General features: G+C 30.2%; 1 protein-coding gene across 11 annotated transcripts in view; it reads left to right on the forward strand.

Moving 5' to 3' along the window:
- Nucleotides 1-19,331, forward strand: part of LOC128994676 (uncharacterized) — a 277,042-nt gene that overhangs the window by 243,412 nt on the left and 14,299 nt on the right. For 3 of the 11 annotated variants that reach the window (XM_054419382.1, XM_054419386.1, XM_054419384.1), the window contains 4 exons: nt 3,184-3,363; nt 7,391-7,414; nt 16,762-16,839; nt 18,754-18,921. In XM_054419382.1, the coding sequence (XP_054275357.1) occupies nt 3,184-3,363; nt 7,391-7,414; nt 16,762-16,839; nt 18,754-18,921 (450 nt within the window). Of the gene's footprint in view, nt 1-3,183; nt 3,364-7,390; nt 7,415-9,859; nt 9,992-12,583; nt 14,145-16,761; nt 16,840-18,753; nt 18,922-19,331 lie in introns of those variants that run through there. The other 8 variants (XM_054419387.1, XM_054419390.1, XM_054419383.1 and 5 more) reach the window with 7 other exon arrangements.

Genomic DNA, 19,331 nt, shown 5'->3' on the forward strand with positions numbered 1-19,331 from the left:
CGCACTGAATCTAACCATACGGATTTTTTATTGTAATTAAAGAAACCCTAAAAATTGGAACTTACACAGATTTAAGTTTATTAAAAGTAGTGTTTTCCCGAAATACAGAGTAAGGGCTAAAGATCACACGTCACCAAAGAACATTACTACTTTTGCATTTAAGTAGAAGGGAACAGAGGTAGACAATTTTCACCCACATGAAAATGTTGAAACGTTAAAAAAACTCTCATTCCACTTAAACTCATGAATTGTGAAAATCAATCAGATAACCAGCCAAGCGTTTCTAGATCGCAGCGAATTATTTAGTAAAGCATAACCCGTAACACATAACAGAGTTGCACGATACAAGACAAGAGTGCATCCGACGCTTCTTAACACTACGCTTCTCTTACATGGTTCCTGGGCTCTTAGCATGCAAACAAGCTACAAACAATCCAACTAATACTTAGTTGATTACATGGGGGTTGAATAAATACAATCTACAAAACTAAGAGTATTAATTATTAATTGATAGTAACTAAAACTTGTAACAGTTCAAAGATTGTATAGTTGATAGAATCAGTATAAGAAAGTAACAGGAGATGGAACTGCAAACATTAATCTGCAACTCTTAGGGAAACTGTGAGCTAAAATAACATGTTTGTGTTTATAGTCAAACATGCTAGATTCCTTGATATTTTATCAAAATCCCTATCTGTCGATAAAAAAAAGTGTCTGAGATCTTTTAGTTTAACTCATAATAGTAATAGTGTTCATTATGATGTATTTAAAGTTAAGTTTTAGTAGTTTCTCATAATATCATTCATAAGGTAGATAGAAAATATAATCAAATCCATTGGCAAAAGAATTGTAAAAGCGACAAAAAAATAAGTTTATAGATGTTGAGGTAATGTAGTCGTTTACATGGACATGGCTACACTCACACAAATTTGTCAACCACGTTGAAAGTGGTAAAAACACCTGACCTAGGTCTTTAAATGTATAAGTCTTTATATGAACAAAAACAGTTTGTCTGCTATGGTAGAAAATTATCTACCATAGCAAACAAACAGTTTTTGTTGTTTAAAATTAACACTCTATTAGAGAATTTATCCAATACACCCAGCTCAGTAGAAAATAATTTACACATATGGATTAATCGAAGCTGTAATGATTGATATGTTATGTTCGAACGTACAGATAAAGTAATGGAAAATATTTCTTTATAAAATCTCTCAATCGTTAATTATAGAAAAAAGGTAGTAAGAATAGTCAAGTATAGAATATTAGTATGATACCTAACAATATTATTTTAGTTATTCCAGAAATAAAAAACAGATCTTTGCAAACTGTGTCAAGCACAATAATATTTTCTGGTACAAGTATTCTTAAAGAGGCAAAACTGTAAATAAAGAATTTAAACATACAAAATTAAAAGATAATGTACCAAAGAATTTTAAGTTGTAAGGATCAAAAAAGAAACTCAACTTTTAAGATTTGCTGTTTCTATTGCCATCATAAATGTTGATACCTATGATACCTCAATAAATCTTCTTAACATGTCTAATAAAATAGAATTTAATTGGTAACTCGTATGTGACAGCCTATGGCAAACTTATACAATGTTCATGTTATTTTCATGCAATACTTATTAATAAGCTACACAATATATACCTACGTAATTAAATTAAAATATAATGGGTTTAGCACATATTTTTTTTATTAACCTAGTGGCAGAACTGTTGGTAGAAGAGAATGGAAAGTAGCAGTTGTTTGTAGGTATCGGGGGGGAGGGTTGTAATTCATCTGTTGTTCAATAGCCATGTTGATATAAATACCTAAGGAGTATTCCTTATGTGATTAAATGTATTTTCCAATTTATCATTCAATCATTGTTGTATAACTGATAGCCATCCGCGAACATGAATCTCAAACAAAATGAAAAGTGAAATACAATAATTAAAGAGTGGTAAGGAATAAACTTTATAAATAATAACTCCTCACAAGTCAATTACATATTGGAACAACGGATGAATTTATGAATACAAAAACCTCCCGTTGCTATCAAAAAACCACGGTCACTCGCCCTTCTTTTCAACCAACACTACAGCCATAAATGAACTTCATAAAATGAAATGAAATCATAAATGAACTTAAATCCCAACTTCTAGTTTGTCTATCGCAAACATCTGTCGAATCTGCAATACCCAGATGTCCCTGTTTGCTGGTTGTTGTGGTCTGTCACTAACGTGTGAGGCTTGTCACACTTTGTTTGTTGTCTGCCGTGTTTGTTTGACATCACATCATCAAATAATGTAAATAACATCTCATTTCATCATCACATCAACATAAGAGGATGTGCTTTGTTGGTGGTCCCAACACATTCAAACACTAACCATTTGATTTGTCTAAATGTGTTTTGTCCGATTTTGACTTTTGATCCCCAGGTTCCTAGGTTTTTATATTATATGGTATTTGATAGTGTAATTTATTTTTGTCGAGGTAAAACAAAGGATATAATTGGGAAAATTATGGAATTTTACCGTAGCTTGAGTATAGGTGATTTTTTTATCAATAGTAAAAAATTTCCTTACTTTTGATAAGATGTTTAGACATATTTAATACAAACGCTCTTAGAATTATGGCAAAGCTAGAAGAATGACAAAAAATTCTATTTTCTATCATTTTGATTTTCAAGCAAACTCAATTTCTACATTTTGGAACTAGAGATCAAAAAAACGCTTCATTTTAATACCATATTTTTTTCTTGGGTCTAAAAGCCCTGTATAAATACACAGGAGAAACTTTTGATTGGGGAACTCATCCAGAAAATAGTTTACAAATTGAGCTGTTTTCATAGTTGGAGCACAAGGTTCAATTTTTATTTGTGTTCAAAAGGTTTAACATAAAAAATTTCAAATAATTATAGATATATTTGTTACAAGTTTACTTTTTTATAAGGCTGAAGAAATTTTCAGTCCAAATGAGTCTATGGAATTCCAAATTCATAGACGTATGTGAAGAATTACAACTATGTAATTTTGACAATCACCCTTCATCCCCATTAAACATTATTCATATTGCTATTGCGACAATGTTTTAATGTAATTTCGTATCCAACCAAACTTGGTGAGGATCCTCTTATGTTCAGCTTGTAAGGTTTGTAAGTTATCGCATGTGTTTGTGTGTGTGTGCGCCTGCCAGCTTCTTCAGAACAAGCATCTCCCGGCGAGGTGGACGCAGTGTACCAGGTGCTCAAACAAGCTACGGAGATATCTTCGACTCGTAACCCCCCCGCCCGGCGGGTCCAACAGGGGCCCCCGCTCATGCTACGGGGCGCCTCCACCCTCACTGTGGGGCCCACCCCCCACGCTTCCAGCTCAGGTCTGCCAATCATACTGTACTTTACAAATCTCTGCACATCCACTAATTTTATCTGATCGCACACAATTTAACACTAACATGCCACACCTGTTTGATTAAACTCTACGATAATTTAGTAAACTATTTACACTCCAGTAAAGCGTCCAGCCTAGGTTGGCCAATCGTAATGTACTTTACAAATCTCTACACATCCACAAATTTACCTGATCACACACATTTAAAATTAACATTTTGTAGGGAGTATTTGTTATATGGAACAGCAATACAATTGGTGTGAAATATTAACTTAGCAAAATCTGTACTTTCTTGTATTATGCTGAAATAAACCAGAGAAAATTATTAGTAAAACGTAACCGAACCTTTTTTACTAGAAAAGTATCTGTGGTCATATAATTAGTCACATTTCGTGACAAATTATTGTTTGTTAAAAGTACAGTGAATTTTTGAAGCAGAGGGAGATGACAAATATTAACGTGAAAGTAAGAACAACTGTTATTTATGAATTTTGCAATTAATTATGACTTATATTGTAATTTCAAAATTTTTGGCAGTTGAGAATTGAACTTTACTACTACTGTAATGGTAAAATGTTATTTATTCATGGTACTTTTAGTACTTACATTAATTAACAATTCTGGTTGGCTTCAAACAAAATATGTAGGAAAATTCCAAATATTTGAAAACTTTAAATTAACATTTTTATAGCAGGATATATAAGGTATCCTCAATAAGTAAAATAAAATCATTTTCAAACATCACGAAAACAATTAGAATCTAGCATGTGTATGTAAATATTTATGAGATAAAGCATAAAAGGGCTTAACATCTTATCAGTTTAAACGAAAATAATGTACAGCATAAAAAGCTATCATAACTTTTGGAATGTTTCCTCTGTTTGGAAATACTAGTTGTTTGGAAATACATTTACATTTGACACACTAACTTTGACCTAAATGTAAAGGATGTTCATGCTGAAAAAAGAAATTGGTGCTGTACAAAATCTTTTTATACCTGGTATTATCACAGTGACATTTGTACAGCAGTCACCAAAATAGTAGCTTTGTAAAACAATATGTGACATTCAAACTATATTGAAAATACTTCACCTTACTCTATGCTTATCCTGTTTCATTTACTGCTGAATAAATGCTCAATCTGACTTTTGAGTGTTTTATTTTCATTCGAACTGTTTTTTTGCAGCACAGGTGTGCCAGAATGTATTGTGTTCCAGGTTATGCATCGTGGCTTGCAACTCACTCGCTTTATATGCATGTTTTCTTTACAGGTTGCTGAATTTCTACTTTTCCAGGTCATGACTTGTTGTTTTTCATACTTCATAACTACGTGTTTTTATTTCTAGCATGGGACATTTGACTGTTCTCAATGTTGTACAGTTCACTTGTGTGCGATTCATGCCTGCGAGTCCGCTTGGACTATTTATATGTGAATGTGATTTATTTTACAATTTCATTTTTATATTTACTTCATACTGTTTTAAGAATGTTCTCTGGACAGCATTTGTTGTTACTAACATGTTTCCTGTTATAAAAACATGATATAGACTAGAACTCAAACTATCTAGAGTTAAATATTTTATCGTGAGTTAATAACATGTATGTAATGAGAATACAACATGTTATTATTATGTTATGTTACATTGATTTACAAGTAATTAGACTTAATCTGCGAAAACTGTTTTTAAGGTACTTAAATTTTGTATTTTTTTTATTTTACTCTTTTCAATCGCATAAATGATTCTTTATAGTAAAAAATTATTATACATTAATAATATTAGGTTGGTTGAGCTTTAGATTTTAGAGATGAGCTTCCCTATTAATATGATATATATTTTTCATAAGTACATTTCTATTATTGTTATACAGTAGTTTTGTTTTTAATTTATTTGTATTCTTTAAAATGCTTAATTAAGAAATCAATTAGTTGCGAATTTTTTTACGATTTAGGTCCAGGCAAAACTGTACACAGGAATAGGACATATTCGTGGAAATAAAACATATACATTATGCGAATGTCTAATTTTGCAGCATTTTTGAACAAATATCAAGTAAAATGTAAAGATAGGTGGGCCCTCTAAATATTGAATAAAAGGTGCTGTTTGAATGACTTGTCAAAGATTGCAATTGTAATTATTCGGTCCCTTGAGACTAATAAAAATGCCACATTGCTAGTTTTTTACATGGGTTGTTATCGTTGTAACTATTAGTTTTATTTATATTAAAAACTTGTTTGGTACAGTTATTACTTGGGACGGTAAACAAATTTAAATGTTTATGGCCATGTATTATATAATTGTATTTCCATGCACAAGACATTATTTAAATAAAAGTTATTATCAATTTCAAGACAGGATACTCTCACTTTAAACAAGTCGTAATATTTAACCTATACTGTTATTTTTACTGTTTTACCTATACAGTTTACGTGTTGTATATAATTTCAGAGTATGATTTCTCTCGGTTGTTTAGTTAAATTATAAGAATTTCTGAAAACTTTTGTTTTTCTAGTGGCTTCATCTGTTACTTTCTTATACCTACAATATATAGTTATCAAGGGGGTAGGTTTTCTCATAAATTAAACCAATAACCAACTACTAAATTGTCTCATTAATATATTCTTTACAAAAAAATATACACAAAAACAACTATCGATATTATCTTCATTTTAGCGACAAGCAAGTTATATTCAATGGAGTTTACAGGCGAAAAATTCGGGTAGGATAAAACAAATTTCTGTAGTTCTCATATTAACATAAAAGGACAGAAAAGGGCCAATTGAAGGTTTTTTAACACTTATAATTTTTACTAAATTCTAAAATACTTTAACGATTATAATTTTTTTTAATTAGACTGCCGCATTTCATAATCACGACTGTAATAATTTTGATATTCTATAAATTTCGCAAATATGCAGCCAAATCGCACTTTTATCTGATAGCCATCCCTGTATAATCAAATTCCCTTCGACCCACTCCATATGTTATTTTACAAATACTAGCTCAAATTCTAAACTATCAGCTCTAATCAAATTCTATTAGCTCCAAAAATGACAGCCATTGACGTTGCTCTAGCTTAGAACTAGCGCTCCTAGTGCATCGTTTAACATCCTTTTACACTTAGTTCTTATTTTTAGTTCTTGGGAGACCTCTTCACCGAATGCAACAATCGTCAATGTAAAAAGCGAATAAAAATGTGAAATGTAGGTTTTGTTTTCAACTAGGCGTGTATTCATTAATTTTACGATTCTTGAAAACTCGTTAAAATCCATATGGAACAGTTTACAAATTTACGTCTTATTTAATATTCTGGTGTGTAAACTTAGATTTTTATGACAAAAGTTACATAACTGTAGATATATGAAAGTACATAGCTATAGATAGGATTCTGTGCACAAGATTAACGAAATCCAAATTGTTTACGTATTTTTAAGAGTTAATTTCATTTATCACCCTTCTAGATGAACATTTTGCACTTTTGTTATTCGCTTATGAGGTTGGGGCTTTTAAAATCTTAATCTCGCCTTACAAAATTGGTTCCAGGCTTGTGGGAAGTATCAATCAAAAACAAGGGATGAGTCGATACAATACCAAATAAAGGAGGCTTATAAATATTTAGCGGTGAAACTGGGACCAACCCCGTTTTGCGGATTTGCGGTTTGTTGTAATATCGACTGATATATTTACAATTTCAGATAACTTAACGCTATTTCTTGATCTGGATTTACTTGATGCCTAATTACCTAAAGCTTTTGGGCACCAACGACTATTTAAACATGTGTTTAGCTTAATCATTCTACGAAACAGATGTACCTTGAACTGATTACCTTCATTCGCTATTTTTTGTTATTAAAAGTAAAAATAATAAAAACTGTGTATTTTCTTTGAAGTTAATTTATGAGAAAGAATCTACGATAGTTTTTGTATACTTTTCTATGTGAAATTATAATGATAATTATGTGGTTTAAACAGTTTAATGGTACAAAAATATTTATTTGAATTTGTTTTTTTCAGTGAGACACTATTTAAGATATTCAGGTACATAAATGTGTAGAGTAGACTATAGATAACACCTTCAACAAAATAGAACATCAACCACAATCACACATTCCATGTATGTGATATGGTTTGAGTGAACTCAAAACTGTGCAAAACAATACAATGTATTTACATGTATTAAACTAAACAACCGCACTGATTAATTATGCTTTTATGTAACAATATTAGTTTATTAATATGTTAGATAAAGTAGTATGTAAAATGTAAACAAATCTTGTATTCATGTTTTGAATTCACTCTACCTATAGTTATATACCAGTAGATATATCACCTACACTTAAATCTGCCTTAAACATATTAAGTGCAAGTGCAGCATATATTTTAACAACCCTAAAGTAGATAGAATTAATATATATATATATATATATATATATATATATATATATATATATATATGTATATATATTTTTTTAATTCTATCTACTATAACATATACTACAACGATATATATATATATATATATATATATATATATATATATATATCGTCATTCAGCAGCGAAAGCAGTAGTTTCTAATACAGTACATGCATTACGGAGGTTCTTTATCTCTAGGTTTAAAAAAAGTCAATTATAGTAAATTTGAGGTCATCAGCTGTAAAACATCTTACACAAAGCTTTACCAAACAAATTGTATTAATAATGTTTACCAAAATATATTTGTTATAGTTTTACACCTTATATTTTCCTACATTAACTATCCTGTTGTCTAAACTATTGAAATGTACAAACACAAACACTTAGTGAATGGATCAAATAGTTGAATACCTCGGTAAGTGCTGTTCTGGTGTGGTAACAAAATAAGATAAATGCTGTTTTGGATCTATCTTACAAATTTATTAAATGTAAAAAACCTTTTGTTTTGAGAATAAGTAAGCAAGAAATAATAAAGAAAATTATAAAGGTGCAATCAGACGAATGATGTAGGTCATCACACAGGCAAAAGAGTACTACGAAACAACTATATACACCATAACGGTTTAGGGATAACTTGTGTGTAACGTGGCTGTTTCTTTAATAGCTTTAGAAATCTTAATTTCTTATTAAATATTTTAAAACTTCCTCAAATTAGTCACACTCCCTATAACCCTTATATCATTTCCTTCATTTATGTAGTACTTTTATTTTATTTCATTTTCTGAACCAGTTACAGTTTTAGTACTAATCGATACATTTAATACATGAGATCACTATTCTAATACAGTTACAGTTATATAGTTTACAAATACAATTTAGATTGTTAAAATGAGTAGGTCTAAGTTTAGTAAGTAGAGAAATTAAATTATTTTAATTACAAAAGACTAATAGGATCTTCTCATAATTGATTTAAAGCATTTGATTGTGTATTATATAATCCGTTAACTGTTAACAGTTAAGGAGTTTTTTGTTCATAAACCAAAAGACACCATCTTGCAAATTTAATTGATTTCAATTCAATTATTAGTCTAATGTCTCATAAAATAAATGTCTATCACTTTCAATTATGATAGTTTTTAACCAAATTAACATGTACAGATTTTATTTTATATTTAGTAAACTGTTGTGATAAATTATTTTACCTCTATGTGGTCTTCAGAATGAATCTTTTCAACTAACATTTACTAATGTAAATACGTCTGTAGAAAGCAGTAATGTTTGTCATCATGTACTATATTGTGTGCTTTGGTTTCATCTTCAACAACACTTTATTAATATAGAACAGAAATACACTATATAAACACTTTTTATATTTTAAGTTTTACTGTAAATACATTATTTCTCAAACGGTTATATAACTAACTCTCAGAAATATTGTTTCCTGTATTTGATTCATTTTCTCATTTATAAAACGAGATTACTAACACATGAACAGTGTAAATACCTCAACAGCATAACGTTTATAAACAAATAGGAAAGTTTAGAAATATTAGGTGATTTTTTAATTATAAGTTTACAAACTGAAGTGTAAAATGGTATACTCATTCGTATAAAAAAGTCAATCGTGAGTCAAGATATTGTATATGTTACTCATGCAACACTACATAAAAATAACCCATTTATTTTGTTTAAGATAAACTCTAATTAAATGCACTATGTTTGTTTTTAATTTGCTATGAACAATAGCTTTGCCAATTAATCCATTAGTCAATGATAATAGGCATTCAACTATGGTAATTTGTGTAGTAATAAGCTCAAAATAAGATGTCTACCTTTGTAGTACATCATAAGTAGACCTGTATTAGAGTCAAGAATAACTATTTTCACTATTTGAAACATTACATCTTTGGTATCTTAAGACGAATCACTCAACAACAATTTCAAAAATATGAGTGAAATATGTCAATTTACATATAAACTTTGCAGTAAAAATTGTATCGGAATACTACAAATCTAGAGTGTATTCTTAAGCAATGGTTCGGATGTAACATGTAGTCCATGGTTCCTAGATTATGGGGTGCCGATGCCACTTCAGCCAACCAACGAAGCAGGTCGAAAACGACGGTTGTTTGGAGGAGTTCGCAGTTTTTCCGTGTTTGGCAATAGGTCATCCCACGGCCGCTCTATCTCACTCCCCGAAAGTAGGCATTTACCTCCCCTTTGGTGGATCCACCCTTGCTAGAAACACTGTACTATACACCTGAATGTCAAATCTGAGAGTGGTTTGCTTGCCAGTGAGAATTTAGATTAACAGCGTACATCGACGAACATTCACTTCAACACATTGTTGGAAGTTTGTTCCTACCTTACAGTACAACGGGGTAGAGATGTCGATTTCATGCTCTAGATGCTGAAGCAGTCTTTCAGCTGGTTTGAGTTTGGAATCGATATTTTTTACTGTTTCAGTATGAATTGTAAGGTATAAACAAATATTTATCTATATTCAGCACGAAGTTTGAATCAAACGGTTCTTTGCATTTGGGGTTCTAAAATAAACTGCTCATGATATAATAATCTCTACATTCAATGTTTTACTAGTTCAAAAGTTTCTCAGACATTTAATTTCAAAAACCTCCTTGTATTCATTTATTTTGTGTTTACTATTAAATAAAAATTTTAAAAGCAAAATTTAGTTACAATGAACAAACCAATTTAAAATTATTGTTATCATTTGATTGTTTCTGTGTTACGGTTTTGTAGCTTCTTACTCCCTTTTGCAAAATTATGTCATATATTGAAAAATAAAGAGTTACAAATATATATAGGATAGGTTGTTTTATTTTAATTTTTCACTGCCAAAAAATAACATTTAATAATTGTAAAATAACATTTGCTTTTAAATATAAAAACGTAATATATCTCACTAATCAACATAATCAAGACAATTACCGTCAGGCAGTGTAGATTTGACCAAACGGTGCAACAATTTAGGGACTAAAGATATATTGACTAAAGATAATATCATAGTGAAAAAATACTTTTCCCCTTTTTATAGTTAGTTAATTTACAGAAATAGCGGGGCGCCAAGGCCAACACGCCTATAATAGTTGCAAGTCTAATACCTCCTTGCTTTTGTTTTGTGCAAAAATCATATTTGATTGATATTTCAAACAAAAACTAATTATTTGCTTTATTAGTAACGCTGGTAAACTGATTTCTTCAAACATTGAGGAATTGCATAGTAGACTTCAAACTTGAAAGAATGCGAATGCAAACCACACATCTCTATTCTTTGTTTTCTGACCTGACTTTAATTAATTAACAACTTAAGGATCAGTATGCCCTTCATACCATCTAATGATTTCCAATATTAATACCTAACATTTCTTCTCTCATGATATTGTTTTCAAACGTTGTCACAACTAAACTCTCACTCTACCCGTTTGCTCTGTGTTCTGTTATGACAGAAATTATGTGTTGTTGCTTTTATATGTTTGTTTGTACATTATACATGTTAGATTGTATTTTATGTATAAGAAATTACAATAGTTTAAAAATGTATCAACTAAATTTAATGTAGCTGTAAAGTTGATTTTTGTATTTAGTTATTGTTGTTAAGAAGTTCGAAGGAGAATTTTCTAAATTAATTTGTCAAATTGAATACTGTATTAAAAAATATTACGCTTAAAATGAGCGAATAATTAATAAAATAGAGAGAGGCATGTTGGGATTAGTTATACTCATATTTCTTTAATTCACTTAGACCATGTACTGAATACTACAGTTAATTCAATTTCCGGTAAAACATTATATAGCATTAAAAAAAATTACGGATTTGATCCTTTTACGAAAATGATTTAACTATTTAACAAGTGCTAATGACATAAACTGTTATTTTATTCTTATTTTATGTCGAATGTTGTATGATGCGTTCATCAAATCGAAAATATACTCACTTTTCACCTATTTAAAGCAACATTATTTTAACTCAGGATGTTATATTAAATTAGAGTATTACATTGATGCACTACATTATTTAAACCTCGGAGATAAAATTAAATTTGCTTTTTTGACATATCCAAAATTATTGTATTTTTTTCTATTTTATGTTCTTTGGGTTTTTGTAGTCTCGCAGCAAAAATTGTGGGAGTTACAAAAAATGACGGCTAGGTCAATACTGCTTTATAAAATATAAAATGCTAAACATGGTTGATCAAACAAATTAAGAGTAGGTGTCAATAATATTATTTTTTACACTCCAATACAATATATCAACATTATTTTTATGTTATAAAGCAATAATGTCATCAATGTTATAAAGTAATGTGTTGTAAAAAGCAACTAGCTTTCAATTTTGTTAATACCAATGCGATTTTTGCTCAAGACAACAAATTCCAAGATAGCACATACTAATTGATACAAAATAATTTACCATGTTACATAATTTTAAAAAACATATTCTAATTCAAGCAAATACCAATAAATTTACCAGTAATGGTTGCGCTAAATTTATATGGAGGGAGCAAAAATCATTAAAAAACTATCAAGCAAGACTTTCGATTTTATTTAAAGTAACTTAATTTACTTTTAAAAATCATTTAGACCATTTATTTTGTATCATTGCAGAATCAGCTAAAATCTTAAAAGATTTTATTTTCAAATTATAACAAGAAATTAACAGGTCCGGGTTTTAAAGATACATATGTGTGAGGGAGTTTTATTGTTTTGATTTTGTTTCTTTACATTTGTTTCTCCGATAAGTTTCTAAGTTTTCTCCCGATAATGGTTTCCAGAACCTCCCCAGTACGCTCCTGGGACCCGCCCCTTTGGTCAACCCTTGGTTCTTGGAGGAAGTCAAGAAAACGGGAACCTCGACGGGATGCCCTCACCATCCAACTCCAAAAAAGGCTCAAACAAAAATCGATGATATATGTAATATATTGTACACGATGATAATTGTGTTATTTTTGCCGGTTGCTTTTTCGTATAAACAATTATATCATATGTAAAATAATATAAAAAATTACAATTAGGATTTTTAAATCATGGGATTGAATCTAAGATGAAGAGAGCTACCGGTTTTGTTCAAAAATCTTTTTTTTCATTTTGAAGCTCTCATTGAAACATTGTATGATACTACAACTGCTACTGTGTTATTCTTAAGGGCATACGCTGTATATAGATTTTTGTATACATATTTCCTTATGTGCCATGGAATATTTTTTTTATTTTAATAAATTTATATGATAAATGTTGGAAGGTTGGCCTAAGAATTTGCTAGACGTTGTTTTATAAGTACCTGCAGAAAATTACTCTTCTTTAAAATATGTATTTATCAACAGTTAAAGATTATGCTGCATCGATTTGTAAGTTCTTTACAGATTTTCTTTTTAAGCTCTACATACGTATTTTAAACGGTTAATTTTGTTTTGAAAAATGATATGCTCCATTTGGTTTTCATATAGATGGTTTCTAGTCTCGCCCGCTATGTTGGAGATTTTCTAGAGTGCATTCCCAATTGCTCAGTATCTTCATATTCCTACTTTGTATTATTAATTTAGTAAAATTCCGAAATGCCTTCCGTTATGTATGCTATTGTATTTTAAAGATGTATAAGTATGATCTTCTTTTAGACGGGGAGTTAAATCGTTTTTACCCTCTTTATAAAAATGTATTTTCGGCGATTACTTTTTTTACTTTGTTCCACACAAAGATTTTGTCAAAAACCTGCATTAAGTTGTTTTATCAATGAAATAAAGTATTTAATAACTTGTATCAATCGCCAAAACATTATCGAGTGAAAATTATCATGTATATTGTTTTCCCGGTTATTTATATACGAGTACATTCTACTTGAGTTTAACCTTATTTTTTCGGAATAAACTGTTTCATCAAACAAATTATGTTCATTGTAACAATAATTCATTTTAAAGACTATAATACAATACCGTGTATTTAAATATTGTGTTGTACGTTGTTTTACAATTCTAAATATATATTAAAAAAAACTGTTTGTTACTCAAAATCCATTACTTAAACTGGTCTAGCTACAGAACTAGTTTTTAAGACGATTAAACTTAATTTATTCCACCTTCTAAATTGAAAATAAAAACATATACATGAACTGAAAATCGTACTAAATGTTTGCAAAATGTATATGTACTATAATACAACTAAGTTTATATTAGTTATTGTTAAATAACAGTATAATTTTGTTTTGATAAAATGCATTTTTATTTCACAAGGAGGTCCCTCGTATTTCCTCGTATTATTTAAAGTAGCCTAATTTGTTTGACAATGTTTAAAGTAGGCCTAAACAATTGTTGGACCAAAGATCAACCATATTGATTTGGAGAATTGCTTTATTAAGAATCATCAATAACAATTTATACACACTCTTTATACTATTTATTAGTTTTTTAATGTAATTGAATGGTATTTTAGTATTTCATATCTGAATATATTAGGAGCAGCAAATTTTGTTGATAGGTTGATAACATAATAAGGGAGTTTTAAGAGTTTTTTTTTTACATTCCGATGTTTTATAAAAGGAAGTAAAATATTCCATTTTTATGCATTCTTCCACCGTACTTAAAAAATTATAACGGCTAGGGAATTTAAAATTTGATATGAAAATTGTTTATCCTAAACATTTTAGCTGTTTTTAATCTGTTTACTGAAACCAGGTAATTTTTATTTTTCGCTTTGCTATCCCCTTTTTAACAATGTGTATTTCCGTCCATTTTCATTACTCGTTTTATATTTGACAGTGTGACTAAACAATTGTTAACAATTTGTACTTTGATGTTGTGATTTTCAATTTGATTTTTCCTTCAAATACATTTTACGAGTAGATAACTTAAAGCTCGCCGATAGATCTTATTTTTGTTTACTACCTCTTCAAATAAACTAAGAATTCACTACTTCGCGAATAACTTAATAGGCGTATGTGAATAGACGTACTGTAATTGACAAATCACGCAATGGACTAAAAGTTACATTATCTTTGATTTTTTTAAATTTCTGTTTTACTTTACCTTGGAGTAATATACATTTCTCGCTATAGCATGTTATCAGCACTAATATAAACAACACATCAGCTATATATTATATAATAAACTCAAAACTATTTTAAGGGAAGGTAGATAAGATATAATTTGAAATCGGTATTAACAACTAATATTGATTTCAGCTTAAAGAGAACAACAAGTTTCTACTCTAGCACTATTTCTGTGATTTTATTTTTACCGAGATAGTTAAAATGCTAAATGCAGTACGTTGTCTAAATTTCTAATTCATACATATAATGTACATGTTTGTGTGCATTTCCAAACATTGGCAACTTATATTTTATCGTCCATTAAATAAATAAATAAACACACCGTTGTGATTTCTCAAAGCGGTCAACCTAATTACTAATTGAGCTTATGGTTATAAATGTTGGTGTAAATTAGATTTTAAGGTTTGCTGCAACAGGAATATTTGCCTTTTATCTATTTTGCATGCTTCAATATCCTGTATGTGACATAGCAGTTGACGAAGTTAGATCTATACAGTTGTGTTCTAAACGCCTTTTTCTTGAAAGCTAAATGCTGTTTTAATGGTATAATGCTATTTCTACATGCCTGATTTATTTTTAACTAGGTGATTTTTATGGTGATTTTTTTAATGGATTATGCAGTAAAAATTTCAAAAGAAATTAATATAAAATTGATCTAGGAGATGATAATTTCGATTGATTTTGAATCGCATACACATGTATGAAAATCAAAATTGAGCCTAACAAAAGTAAAAATCCATCTGGTAAATTATTGGTTTAAAAGAACGAGTTTAATGAAATTAATATCTAACTACGACTAAATTCTATAATTATAATTGCACTACATAAATGATTAAAAAGAAGAAAGATACAAAAATAACCTATGTTTATCTCTTTTTAATATTTTGTTTGCAGAATAATTAAGGATTGGTTATGACTAAAACCTTTTTCAAAAATATATTTACATCATTTAGTTAACCTTTGTAATGCATGTAAGCTTGCATGTTAATGTGCCTTTAAGTCATGATTAATAAAAAGCTTTTTACAAATTAGTGTGTAGTGCCAAATTTGTTAAGTATATCAAGATTCACTAGATCCTAATAGTGGTTGAGTTAGGGTATATCATTTTTGCTACCATGAATTAATTGGTAACCAATTTTGAGATATTCTCAATTAGGTACTGAATCATGCTTCCTATGTTTAAACTGAGATCCTTTGACACATCCTTTTAATATCCTCCTGAATATGTTGTCTACTTTCTTAACCTTAATACAAATTATAATTACCATTTGCTTTAACACAGTGATATTTTTTAATAGTGTGTGAAATGATTATATATGTATAATAAGTCAACGGCTTAGGAATACAATATTGATCACGATACAATTTATAGTTCAACTGTTTATTTTTCTAAGATTTTTTAATAATTTTCAATAAGTTATACCTAGTTGTATAAAAAATATAATCCTGGTATAGATTTTATTTTATTTTATAAAATAATTAATGTATTTTGTATTTTATTAGTTTGGTCTGGAAAATATTTGACTGCTTAACAATATGTGGAAAGAGAATTACATTGTAGTCAATCTTAGCAAAAGAAAACTTATTTGAAGGTAATAAGCCAGTTTTTTTATTGAGTTTGTTAATTTATTCCTTTACTTATATTTACTTAGATATGGAAACATACACAATTTAACTTATTTTTTTTAAGACACCCAAGAATCTAAGGGCACATTTTAAAACTCATAGTTTGTTAAAAGTGAAGAGTATGAAAATGTTGAATGATATCATTGTTACCATAACTATCTATGCTGCAAGTTAGTAGTTTAGAGTGCTCTTTATGTGAACATTTCCTTATGTGGCAATGCTGTAAATTGGGCCAAATGAGGTAGTGAAGTGCCATTGTTGTTTACTAACATAGAATTACAATAGGTTCGACGATATCTGGGACATACAGCAGTGCCACGACACCAACGGAGCCCCAAATGAACTCTCCTATCATACAGACTGGTCTGTAGTCACCCCTAGACTAGCGTAGAGCCCCTAGAATAGACTCCCCTAGGTCACATTGGTGTCTAGCCTTACACATCAACAAGAGTCGGATTGTCATTTGATTGATTACTGTGCACATTTTCCATTACGGTTGGTAAAAAAGATTTTTGTGGAGTTTTGGGATCTGGAATATGATTCCCTAGCATAAGAAAGTACCAAAAGCATAACAATTGTAGAACACAACTCAACCAAGGTGGTGAACACAAGAGAAAAGCCACACATATAGTTGGATAGTATAGTCTAAACAAGGGAAAAATTCATTATAAAAAACTAGGAACTATATAGTACAAATAATGGTGGTAGGTAACATAATCGACACATCTGCTCAATATGAGGGTAGCGTTATGGTGAATCTTGCTTGAGCTAGTTTCTTGGTACAGATATGTACATTGTTCATTTACCCTCCTCAGGGCCGTTTTAATAAAATGGCCCGGTGGGCCCGGACCTAGGAGCTTCCTCAAGAGGATTAAGGTTTGTTGGGGGTGCAAGGAAGAGAATCTGCCCCAAAGAGAAGCGTTTGGTTGAGGAGGGGCACAATCATATCTTGGGCCCATAGCATATCACACCGGTAATCATTACAATAATTGTTATTTTCTTTTGGGATTGGTTGTTTCTTGTTTTGACAACTGCAGTTCTCTGTGAGGTATTTATTTTGGGATTTTTTAGGTTTGGCTGGGCGGGTACTAATCTTGTTATATTTTCAGCTTATTCTTAGCTGAAGATAGTATCATATTTTATTATGACATGAAATCTCTCTATCTATACTTGGAAAGTGTTCACAATAATCTTTCAAACAATCCAACTTTACAATCGCCAAAAATGAACTTTAAACACAGAAGTACATGTAGTTGTATTGAATGTTGAACTGTTCATCATCATTGTAACAGATAGTGGTAAAAGAAGCGTTGGATTTGTCTTGAAGAAGAAAAACAGCACAAATAATACTGGCCAAATAAGGAATATATCGCAGGTTTATAATCAACTTGATATTATTTTTACGTAAGTAGATTTTGAAACGGTTTTATCGGGTGTTGATAAAGTTTTTGCTTTGGCGCAATTGGAAGTGCATTTTTTTATGAACCTTGGAAATTCATCATTTTGTATGTTAACCAGTTTGTGTAATCGTTTGTGCTTGCATGTATGCCTCTTGGTTGTATTTGCTCAAAGAATGCTTTATTTTGCCTACCCACTCCAGTAAATCTGTAAACTATAGAACTAAAAACATGTGATTCATTTGTGAATAAAGCTGCGTCATTTGCCCTTTGATTCATATTTTCAACGTATATTGTTATGACTTAGATAAAACAAAAAACCTAGTAAAATTTATAAAAGTATAATTGGTTAGCTTAAAAATTATTTGTAATATTGTAACCCACTTTTGAATTACATAGGCCTAGTTTAATGGTTTATTAAATTTTTCAAAAATGTGTTTTTTTTTACATTAAGACTGTTGTTTCCTAAAACCTTTATTAGGCATATTTATTTCATCTTATAAGTTTGCAAACAGCTTTTCCAGAAACTGTTTCCTATGATTAATATCAGAGAATAATTTTTCTTCTTGTACTATTTTTTCATACAAACAACACATCTAACTAGGGTAGAGTGTTTAGCAAAATCGTTCTACACCGATTTAAAAATTGACATAACTTATATTGTATCCTACCACTTACAGGTTCAAAATATGAAAAAAACCTTTAAAAACCCTGTAGTAGAAGTTTGTCCAATAACATGCAAAGAAATGCAATTAGCTAGTTCAACTTCAAAATGTCTACCAATTACTGAAATGCTAGTATAATCCTTTTCCGCAACCTTGCAGCAAACGCAAGGCGGTTTTGAGTGGCTTGCGTAGTAAGTAGTGTGATTGTTCCACAGCCCCTCACAGTCCACGGAGGCAGAAGTTGAATCTCCGCATGAAAAGTCTGTCTCTTGACTCCCCCGAGAGTAGTGAGGTGGTACAGAGGCGCCGCGGGGGCCCCCCACCATCAGCATCGGCCAATGGGGGCCCGACCTCCAGCCACTCGTCATCATCTCGCTTACAATGTAACATAACTATCTACATAACACTACCCTGTCTACATAGCACTAAACCAGCTCACTTGGGGAAGCAGATAAGAAACAATTGTTTGTGAAATGAATATTTAAAATCACCTTTAATACTCTGTTTATTCATTAAACAGTTTCAAACCAAAAGGTTCATTTCCAAGCTGAATACCAAGTTTGTTTAAAGAGGAACCTCTTTCAGTCTCGAAGAGTCGTCACAAACTCATACACATACAATATCAAAGGAATATGAAAGCATTAACAAAAAAATGTCCTTAATTATTTTATTGATTCATATTTTATAAGTGGCCCTTTAACTAAAAAAAACTTATCCCCCCCCTCTACACTATTATAGATGTTTTAGGGGTTTATTATTCAAGTGGACCAGAAGCTAAACAAGTTTCAACTTT

This window comes from Macrosteles quadrilineatus, unplaced genomic scaffold (genome assembly GCF_028750875.1).
Source record: "Macrosteles quadrilineatus isolate MER2022 unplaced genomic scaffold, UCM_ALF_1.0 Scaffold_5__1_contigs__length_97177068, whole genome shotgun sequence".
Taxonomy (NCBI): Eukaryota; Metazoa; Arthropoda; class Insecta; order Hemiptera; family Cicadellidae; genus Macrosteles; species Macrosteles quadrilineatus.